The sequence below is a fragment of the Poromitra crassiceps genome, assembly GCF_964638095.1.
Source record: "Poromitra crassiceps genome assembly, chromosome: 17".
In the NCBI taxonomy this organism is placed as follows: Eukaryota; Metazoa; Chordata; class Actinopteri; order Beryciformes; family Melamphaidae; genus Poromitra; species Poromitra crassiceps.
Window position 1 is genome coordinate 5,552,279 of NC_139635.1, and position 11,508 is coordinate 5,563,786.

General features: G+C 43.5%; 1 protein-coding gene across 1 annotated transcript; it reads right to left on the reverse strand.

The window, feature by feature from the left end:
- Positions 1-1,059: 1,059 nt before the first annotated feature.
- Positions 1,060-7,832, reverse strand: LOC310792020 (protein NLRC3-like; the record flags this gene model as incomplete). The annotated part of the gene is made up of 3 exons (XM_083653702.1): positions 1,060-1,242; positions 6,435-6,785; positions 7,152-7,832. 3 exons carry the CDS (start codon positions 7,830-7,832, stop codon positions 1,060-1,062), a joined length of 1,215 nt encoding a protein of 404 aa, XP_083509828.1.
- Between the last annotated feature and the right edge of the window lie 3,676 nt (positions 7,833-11,508).

The window sequence follows — 11,508 nt, forward strand, 5'->3', positions numbered from 1 at the left end:
CTTTCCACCTGACAGCCTTGTGGTTATTTCGTTCTGCTGTGGTATGTTGCGGGTCCAGTTCATCTAGACACGAGCCTATCTCTTTTTAGAACCGAACCCGTGACAGTCATTATTGCATTATTTCTACTGACAGACTGTATTGATGAGGCTAACTGACCCTTATATTTAATGTCAATATTGTATTATTTCTACTGACAGACTGTATTGATGAGGTTAACTAACCCTTATATTTAATTCATTATTGTATTATTTCTACTGACAGACTGTAAATGCACTGTTATGCTGCACAACAGGCCATAAAATAAGTAAAGAAAGAAAGAAAGAAAGAAAGAAAGAAAGAAAGAAAGAAAGAAAGAAAGTGGATATAACTTAGGAAACACTTTAAAAAGTAAGTGAATTTAAATTAAAATATAAACATGAGAAAGGAGATGAAGAAGAGAAGAGAGACAAGAAAGGTTACACAAAATGACACAAAAGCAAGTCAATAAAAGTGTGTTTTACAAAGAGTTTTAAAGACGATAGTGAATCTGCAGCCTCACTAAAGTGAAACCACTTTCAGTGTTGAGTCTGAGGGAAATATGGGAGGACCTGAAGATCTGAGCTGGCCCTCGGCTTACAGGGAACTAAGAGCTCCACAGTATAATTCAGGACCAAAGCTAGCCTGCTTTAAATGTGTTCAGTGACATTTTAATATGAATTATCTATCTAACTGGTAACCAGAGGACAGGTGTTAAAAACTGGGAGATGATGATGTCACATTCCCACTGGTTAATATCTAGCTGCTCTATTCTGAAGCAGCTGGAGATGTGACAGTGAATTATGGGTGAGATGAACAGAGAGAGTGGTGTGGGAATCTAATGACAAGATATCAGGACATGGATGATCTTCTCTCAGTCACTGAGCTTCACTGCTGTGTATAATGAAGCTGGATCAATAAAACTCAAATCCTTGTGTAAACCTGCAGAACAACCTTTGCAGATTCAGGAATCCTGTTTTGAGAGAACAGACCATAATTTGGAGAAATGTATCAAATCAGCTGAGAAAAACGATAAACTGATTTTACCTGAGAATCTCCAGTCTGAAGTCTGGACTCTCCAGTCCAGCAGAGAGAAGCTTCACGCCCGAATCTTGTAAGTTGTTGTTACTCAGGTCCAGCTTTCTCAGACGCGATGGGGTGCACTTCAAAGCTGAGACCAGGGCTTCACAGTCAGACTCTGACAACCTGCATCCACTCAGGTCCAGCTCTTTCAGATGGGAGGGGTTGGACTTTAGAGCTGAGACCAGGACTTCAAAGTACGCCTCTGACAAGTTGCAGCCCCCCAATCTGAATAAAGAATAAAACAAATAGCTATAAAATAAAATATCCCTGAAAGCTTTCAACAATGCAGGTTTTAATAATTCAGTGGACTTCAGCATGTTGTCAGTGTGCATCAGCATCATGTCGGCCTTATAGAGTCTTTCCATCTGGGGCGGCTTTAGCTCAGGAGGTAGAGCGGGTCGGCCAATGACGCTAGGGTTGGCGGTTCGATCCCCGCTCCCTCCCAGCTGCTGTCATTGTGTCCTTGGGCAAGACACTTAACCCTCCTTGCTCCCGATGGTGTGTAGGCACCCTGTGTGGTAGCCTGCCGCCATTGGTGTATGAATGGGTGAATGTAGACTACCTACTGATTGTAAAGCGCTTTGGATAAAAGCGCTATATAAATGCAGACCATTTACCATTTACCATCTGAAAGCAGACCGGCTGTTACAATGTTTAGTTAAGTTTCAGGATCCAATTTTATATGGACAATATTTTCAGATGGCAGGTTCTCTGGAAATAATTGTGAAGCAGAATTTGAGTTGGATGGAGAACTTAATCCTGACTTAACAATAACTTGATCCTAAATTAACCCCTACTTGACCCTTGCTAGGCAGGAGGTAGACATTTATCGAACAAGCTACACAAACCAACATGTTGGTAGTTAGCACCGTAACACTTAAAGCCCCCTCAGTTTTTCATACCTGTACAGCATTGATGTTCTAAACATACAGTGAGTGCTATAATAACACACGTCATCATTTGCGCACAAGATTGTATATTGATAAGAACCAAAGGCGTATACCTTGTTCTACTGCAACATCATGGCTGTGGGGCTCTTGTCCAAAAAGGATAAGAGCATCGCTCCTGCCTTCAATATACAATCTTTGTCTCTCTTCCAGGCGGTAGACCGCAAACAGTATGGCTGCCTCTACCTCTGCAAAATGTTCGTCCAGAGGCCACAATATTGTTATAAATATCAAAAACCAGCCAACAGATATCAAAGCTGGTGGGCTTTATGGAAAGAGTGTGACTCAAACTGCTTGACAGTTATATCAAACTGGTCATTCAGTGGCGTATTACTGTCACGTAACTAATATAACTCACAAGCTAACAACTAGCTAATGCCAGAGGCTAATGCCAGCTATTCACTGTAACTCATACAGTAATTATTATTATCTGAATATCATATGTCAGTCGTCAGACAACCATAATGTCTGATGTCATCACCTGTTTTTACCAACAGCTTATTTTTAGGACTTTGAGCCCAGAATAAGGTTATTTGTCAACAATATAGACTTGCGAACACTGTGGCTCATTAAGAGACCAGGGAAAACCACAGCTACACATGAAATATCTTAAAGATGACAGAATACACTGGAGGGGGGCTTTAAACTTAAAGATCATCACTGACCCATCTCACCCTGGCCATGATCTGTCTAAACTCCTGCCCTCTCATAGGCGCTACAGAGCACTATACGCCAAAACTACCAGACACAAAAACAGTTTCTACCCACAGGCCATTGCACTTAAATCAGCCACTTGAACACTTAGTTTACGCTTACTGTGAAATAACTTACTGTTACTGTCTTAAATTACTGTGTACACATTCATGTTCTAAGCTTTTCTGTAGCTGTTCCCCCTTTGGCAGGCAAATTAAACGCTTATAGAGATTGTTCATTAGGGCAGATGTGACTTCACGCACACGGTAGCCCAACACCAAACACGCAGCTTATTGTTCTATACTCGCTCGGTGTGGCATACCACCAAAGCACAACGGCCAGTCTCAAATGTGCTTCTAGTGGTTTTCGCCATCATGTAATCTTGCGTGTTAGTGCATCTTGTGTTGTGCAGGTTCCACCAGACTCAGCACATACTCAAACGTAGACCGGGACACGCAAAATTGACACTTCCATTCCACCTCATCAAAGTTCTTAAGTGCATCTTCCCAGAATAGGAAGAGTCTCCCTCGCTTCCACATTGCTCTCTCACGCTGGAGGGCATGTAACGCAAATACAACTGAAGCAAACTTTCTCCGGTGGGATCTTTGTGCACGACGTGTCGCTGCTTCGTATCTTCTTCTGCTTACACGTATATTATCCCTTTCCAGTTTCTTCATAGTTTTTCCGCATTGCCGAGTACATGTGAGGAAATATTGCAAAAGCACAACAAACAACACAACCACGGACGTCGCCATCTTTGCTGTATTTCTTCACTTCATGGCTGCCACAGGCTTTCCGCAGCACTATTTCCGCAGCCTCCCCCCCTCCCCGCCACCTCTGCTCGGCCGTGCGCCACCCTTCTGCCAAACTCCGCAATATCCTTCAACTGCAGCCCCGGAGCTTCTCCCCATGTTTAGAAAGCGATGAACTGGTTTATTGAGTCATGTCTAGCAGGGGAACTGCTGGGAATAGCTGGACCTGATTCTACGGTTTTGGTTTTAATCCAGAGTTCATGTTTAGAAGTGGCTACAGACAGACACTCCTGGAATAATTAGCGATGACATCACTGATGATGATATTTCAATCATGAGAGACCAGAGGGTAGAGTTAACAAGCAAGCTTTATTCAAGTATGGCATGGCGATAAGATCTATGGCATGAAATGGCATGGCAACTAATTCTGATGGCATGGCAGCATGGCAACTAGTTCTTTGGCGTAATGACTCCGTGGTAAGATGCCTCTCTTCTTGAGGCATCTGCTCGGACTAGGATAGAGAGTTCTTGAGGCATCTGCTCGGACTAGGATAGAGAATCCCCCATCTGCTCGGACTAGGATAGAGCAATCCCCCCCCCCCCCCCCCCCCCCGTAGGGGATTCTTCAGGAGTCAACCCATTGGTGGTGGACTGGGGAGGTGGGTGGGGCGAAACACAGCTTCAGAGAATGGGATGCGATCAGCTCAGGTACAGCGACCAGAAGGATCAGGGAAAGAGGACGATGACACGCTGAGCATGGCTATAAATACTGCCAAGTCATAGCCTCGGCATGACGACATTACCGGCGTCATATTGGCAAGTGCGTCACACGGACATCACACTAGGATTACACTTGTCGTCACACTAGGATTACATATGACGTGAGGCAGCGTGTCTGGTCTTCATTTTGAAACTAGGTCAAGACCACCATTTTGACATACCGGTAATTGTGATGTCATCAGTGAATGTCATCAGTGATGCAGATGTCAGCAATTGTGCGCAGACATACAGACATACAGACAGTCCTTCGGGGCTTGAACCCCTAATAATAATAAAGCAGAGTAAAAACAATCGGTTAATATTCGTATCGGCACATTATTAAATATGATGTCTGACCTGAGAGTCTCCAGTTTGCAGTGTGGACTCTCCAGTCCAGCATAGATCAGCTTCCATCCTGAATGCAGATTCCATTCTGTACGCGCACCTTCCTCCAGAATCAGGTTGCTGTGACTCAGGTCCAGCTCTGTCAGATGGGAGGGGTTGGCCTTCAGAGCTGAGGCCACGACTTCACAGTAAGTCTCTGACAAGTTGCAGCCCCTCACTCTGAATAAAGAATAAAGGAGGAGTTGGACTTCAAGCAAGCAACTTATAAAGCAATTACGACAACGACAACGACTACTACTAATGATAACTGCAATAATTGGGGCAGTTCAGTTCAAATTCTGGTAAAACCTGACACCATTAGACACAGACTTTGTTTGGGTTTAGTTAATTTTATGGTTTAGTATTCTGCTATTTCTGACATGAGCTGAAGGCAGGAGAAGACGAGGGGGATCTTTCATATATATTATTACTTCAATAAAGAGTTGAACTAGACTAAAGAATGAAACTAAAAAAACAACAGATATGTTAGATCAGTAACGGAATGTGAAACTGAACCTGGAACAGTAATGTCTTTACTCTGTTACAGGAAAAAGTAATGTGATTACAGTGACATTACTTTGTAACATGTTAAGCCCAACACGGTGTACCACTGCTATGTAGAACACCATGTAATATTCTCTATGTTTGAGGAACTATAGATCGTTACTATAATTGTGATGGTGTCAGGTATAAAGTACTTGTTCTTTCTCTTGGTTTATTTGGCATTCAAAGAAAGTATATAAAGTTGTCAATAGTATCGGTAAGTATCAATACAAATTTGCAACAGTATCGATACCAGCAGTGCTTTCTCTTGATGAAAAATCAAACATAATACAGAATTTCCCCTCCCTATCATTGGTGGGTACAGTATGTTACTTCAACAAGCTAAAAGCGTTGTGATAGGCTGATGACTATTGCAGGGGTAATCTGCTTTTTTGTGATATGCTGGTGACTAGAGCAGGGGAATCTGCTGTGTTGTGATAGGCTGATGACTAGAGCAGGGGTAATCTGCTTTTTTGTGATATGCTGGTGACTAGAGCAGGGGTAATCTGCTGTGTTGTGATAGGCTGATGACTAGAGCAGGTGTAATCTGCTGTGTTGTGATAGGCTGATGACTAGAGCAGGGGTAATCTGCTTTTTTGTGATATGCTGGTGACTAGAGCAGTGGTCTCAACCTGGGGGTCGGGGGGGGGGGGGTCGCTGGATAATTGTCAAAAGAGAGAAAAAAAAAGATTAGATTTTTCTTTCATGATGATTAAATCTCCCATACATGGTTTAATGTATTATAAAGCTATCTAAACTAAAAATGATTTCAGTGAGTGAGTGAGTGAAATCAGTGTGTGAATGCGTGCACACTGTCGTTGGGTATGGTAGTGGCAGGAGGGGGCGTTGTGAACCCGATCCCTAAAGTTTTTTGGGGCTCGTGGCTCAAAAAGGTTGAGAACCACTGGACTAGAGCAGGGGTAATCTACTGTGTAAGAGCAAAGCTTTTAATGAGTTTCATCTGGCCTAGATATTGGAGAAGCATGCCTCTGTCCATCCAATGTTTATTTTTTTTATGCCTCTTGATATGTACAAAAATGGTATAGAGCATCAATATTTACCTTGGTAGAAGATATCAAAGTTAGAAATTCTAACATTGTGACAACCCTAGTATAAAGATCACTCTACACTGTTCTATACTTTTGGTATTTACATCAGGACTAACCGAGCCTTCCTGCAGTTCCTCACAGCTGGGATCAGACTCAGTTGTCCCTCCTTTGATATGTTGTAGGCCTCCAGGTCCAACACATCCAGAACCTCCTCTGACATCTCTAGCATGTAGCCCAGAGAAGAGCAGTGGATCACAGAGAGTGTATCCACTGATCTGTTCTTGGACTTCAGGAACTGTAAGATCTGCTGATGCACTGACTTGTCATTCATCTCCACCAAACAGTTGAAGATATTGATGATTCTGTCAGGAGAGAGATCGGAGGTGGACATCTCCTTCAGGTTCCTGATGGCTCTCTGGATGCTGTCTGGTCTGCTTTCTGTCTGACCCAGCAGGCCTTGTAAGAGTCTCTGGCTGGAGTCCACTGAGAGGCCATGAAGAAAGCGGACAAAGAGGTCCAGGTGTCCATTTTCACTCTTCAGGGATTTGTCCATGGCTGTCTTCAGGAAGACATCCAGGGATTGGTCACGGTCTTCAGATCTACCCAAACCGTTTCCCAGGAATGTCTCCAGTACCTCCTCATCATGTGACATGTGACAGTGGAACATGTAGACAGCAGCCAAAAACTCCTGAAGGCTCAGATGGACAAAGCAGAAGACCTTGTCACCTTGGTACAGCCCACACTCCTCTTTAAAGATCTCCGTGAACACTCCTGATGTCACTGAGGCTGCTGGTATAGCAATGCCACACTCTGACAGGTCTGCTTCATAGAAGATCAGGTTGCCTTTCTCCAGCTGCTCAAAAGCCAGTTTTGCCAGAGCGAGCATCAACTTCCAATTATCTTCTTCAGTTCTGTCATACTTGACGTTCCCCCATTTGGACTGAACCAGCAGCAAGTGGATGTACATCTCAGTCAGGGTCTTGGGCATCTTTACTTTCTCACTGATTTTCAACAGATGCTCCAGAACTGTAGCAGTGATCCAGCAGAAGACTGGGATGTAGCACATGATGTGGAGGCTTCGTGAAGCCTTGATGTGGGAGATGATGTTGCTGGCCTGCTCATCTCTGACTTTTTTCCTGAAGTAGTCCTCCTTTTGATTGTCAGTGAAGCCTCTCACCTCTGTCATCACGTCAACGTATCCAGGAGGGATCTGATTGGCTGCTGCAGGTCGTGTAGTTATCCAGCGGCGTGCAGTGGGAAGCAGATGCCCCCTGATGAGGTTTGTCAGCAGCATGTCCACTGAGGTTGACTCTGTAACATCAGTCAGGATCTTGTTGTTCTGGAAGTCTAGAGAAAGTCGACACTCATCCAGACCGTCAAAGATGAAGACAACCTGGAACTCGTCAAACCTGCAGATCCCTGCTTCTTTGATCTTATTAAAGAAGTGATGAATAAGTCCCACCAAGCTGTATTCCTCTTTCAGCAGATTCAGCTCTCGGAAAGGTAACGGAAATATGAACTGTATATCATGGTTGGCTTTGTCTTCAGCCCAGTCCAGAGTGAACTTATGGGTTAAGACTGTTTTCCCAATGCCAGCCACTCCCATTGTCATCAATGCTCTGGTTGGTTTATTTCCAATAGGTTCAAAGATGTCTTCACATCTGATTGTTGTTTCTGATCTCTGGTTTCTGGATGCTGCTTCAATCTGTCTGACCTCATGTTCAAGATTGACCTGTTGACTCCTTCCCACCGTGAGGTAAAGCACTGTGTAGAAATCATTCAGAAGTGAGTTTCCTGCTCCACCAAGCCCCTCAGACACACGCTGAACCTTCTCCTTCAGACTGGATTTGTGTTGATGTTGACACGCAGACAGAGTTTCTGACAGAACAAACAACAGATGAAATAAATGAGAGGGGAGTAAAGAATAATACAAACATTTCCTGATAATTGACACATTCCCAACTCCCAACTGGACCCTATTCAGCTCATTACTGGTGGGTGGACAAACAGGTCTGACTGGGTGTCAGGTATAAAGTACCTGTTAGAATCATTTATTACTCAACCAGGAGTTTCAGAGCTGACCAGCCCAAGGCACACCTGTGCAATAATCATGCTGTTTAATCAGCATCTTGTAGTGATGCGTAGGCTACCCAAAACCTGCTGGGCCCGTAGGTCATCAGGTAAATGATGCTTTATTAAATTCTCTCTCTCTCTCTCTCTCTCTCTCTCTCTCTCTCTCTCTCTCTCTCTCTCTCTCTCTCTCTCTCTCTCTCTCTCTCTCTCTCTCTCTCTCTCTCTCTCTCTCTCTCACACACACACACACACACACACACATAAAGACGTGGATTTTTAGATTGTTGGAGCATTAGGCACAGGGCAAAGCCTGACAGGAATGAGGTACGTTCAAATTCCACCTCAGACTTTTGTGTTAAACGTGATCAATTTTTCAACTTTACCATGACGTCACGTGACCATATAACGTATGAACGAAAGTACAAGTTATTGAAAAGAATAAGGACTGTTTCTGTAGTTCTCCTTTTGGATTAGGCTAATTGAAAAAAGGCAGATAGAGTTTGTAATGACGACGACGCAGAAATAACAATGACAATTCAATGACATGAACGAACAGCTGCGTGTCTGCGCTCATCCAGAGCAGACTGTTGTGTGTGTGTGTGTGTGTGTGTGTGTGAGAGAGAGAGAGAAACAGAGTTTGGACACTTTGGAGAGTCATAGGCGCCGAATCTGTGGGTGCTCGGGCACTAGAGCACCCACAAAGAGCCAAGCACCAACAGAAGAGCTGAGCACCCACAGAAAGAGCTGAAAGAAAGAGCCGAGCACCCACGGGGAAATGGGGGGAGCGAGAGAGAGAGAATGTATATGCTGCATGTGCCTGTGACTGGGTCCTGTCAAGATGTCAGTGCAGTGGCCAAACACACTGGCATCTGATGCTGGTGTTTTGAAGTCAACCTGTTGTTTTAAACTGCCGAACACTATAGAGGCACTAGACACGCTCTCAGCTCTCTCAGCCATACATCCCTGATCCCCTCTCTCTCTCTGCACAGCCACTTTGTACATCCCTGTGTCTGTCTCTATGCTCCACAAACAAATCACACGGCTGTTTAATAGCAAGCAAAAATATAACGCTACACTATAGCAAAACTGTCTGAACAAAATGAGAATGCTCTTCTAAACACATCGGGTACCAAAATATATTTCCCTGCATGTCATGATGAGATTAGATCAGCAAAAGTTTGGACACATTTTCTCATCCTCCCCTCAGTGCTGCTTTTTTACCTCCACTCTGCAGGACAGACAGGTAGGATGATTACAGCCTCGGCTGACAGACAAAACTACTAACAACTTTTTATTCACCAGTCATTGTGCCTGCCTACATATAAAGTGACCATTTCTCCAAAATACTGATGGTTCTGTGCTATTGGTAGCCTATAGCTATTTGGTATCTGATGCCTGCCAGTGCGCTATAGGAGCAGAAATTGTGTTGTGTTGGGGCGCAAGCATGTGCACCCACTGGCAGAAACATAAATCGGCACCTATGTCCTGAGTCCTGAGACATATTACATTAAATTGGCCATTTGCGGGCCACTGGGTTGGGTTGGGTTCAGCATTAACACACATTTTAACGGGGCGGGCTGGCTCTCTTAACGGGTTGGGTTGGTGCGGGCCTTAAAAAACCCTGACACCCGTCAGGGTGAGGGATCATAGTGCAAAAAACAAAAAAACTAATTTAAACACATTTGTGAACAAAATGTGGGAGAAATAAGCCTTCTGTGTGCATAGAAAGTCTTGGATCTTTTATTTCTCAAAAAAGAGGAAATACTCAAGTACCCTTACATAGAAATTGTATAGATAAGTAGTCTCTTACTTTCCACCTCTGCTGGCATTAAAGTTTTCTGTCTGTCAGATTTCAGCAACACTTTGAGCATCGACAGGAAGAATGGTATGAGTCATTTAGGTACCTACCTGCTTCTTTTCTTCTCTCTTCTGCTTCTTTCTCTTCTTTTTTTACTGCAGGAAAATAATGATCATAAAGAATATGTTAAAGAAGCAAATATGTATCATATCACAATGTGACCAACTGAATAACTGCAATGGTATTCTTGAGGAACTCTGTTATTCATTCACTTTCACATAGTGCCACCATCAGGCTAACCTTGCAAAAGCAATTTATTTTAATTTATCTGAAAAAGATTTTACACACAAAATATTTCAACTGCCACCATCATCTTTGTATTACAGAAGATACTTGGAACCATGGTTGTGACACATAAGTTATATATATAATAAGTTGATACAAACAGGAAGTAACTCCCAGCTAAGGAAGGCATATTTGCTAAATGTTATAGCTGGACCACCCAAATGTCATATGGGTCTACCCGTTTGCAAGGGGCCCTATGTGTCAGACCACAGTTGATGATGATGAATAGCACTATGATCAGGAAAAAGTGTCATTTTTTCAAATGGCAACATGTCATTTCACCTGCAGCTGCATAAAATTGTTTTGTTGAGAACTTGGACAAAAGATTGGCAGATCTATGAAAAAGGTGTTTCATAGATGAGGAAGCTACAGCAACAGTTGTAGTAGTAGAAAAGTAGACAGTAGAACAGTAGAAAAGCCTGTGAAAAGCTTAGGAAGATATGATCCAAATCTGAATGACGGTCAGGAGAAAGCAGCAGCTAGTTGGAGGCATTGAGGACATTGATTTGAAATTGTTATCAAAGGTGGAGAAGTTAGAGAGTCCGGTCAGCTCATATGTCAGGAAATGGCATCTTGGTAATGTAGCTTTGTCTGCTGAATTACCTACAGTATATAGGCCTATAAGTGTTTAAACTTGTAAAGGTAAGGTTGGAGACCACACTGAGACAATGGAAGGAAGTCAGGAGTGCAGTGCCTCCTATGGTAGCAGGGTGGAAATGGAACTCAAGAGAGGCAGTTTAAGACCGACATAGGGACATTGTAGGATAGGTGCAACAAGGGCGAGCCGGGGGATCTAGGACTGGGAATAGGGCAACCTTTATAGAGATCAACAGTCACGTGGCATCGTGACGTCACCTCGGGTTCCGGTAGAGCATTCCAGCATTTACGGCAAATCAGATTAGGGGATGATTGAGCAACAGAGCGTTTCAGCCAATGGGAAAACACTCTGTGTGGCAGTGGGCCAGACCAGCGGTCTCCACAAACGGGGAACACTTTTATGACTTTTGAAGCATAAATGTGTTTTTAAATCAGATTTTCAGAAAACATTTAAAAAGTCATAAGGTGG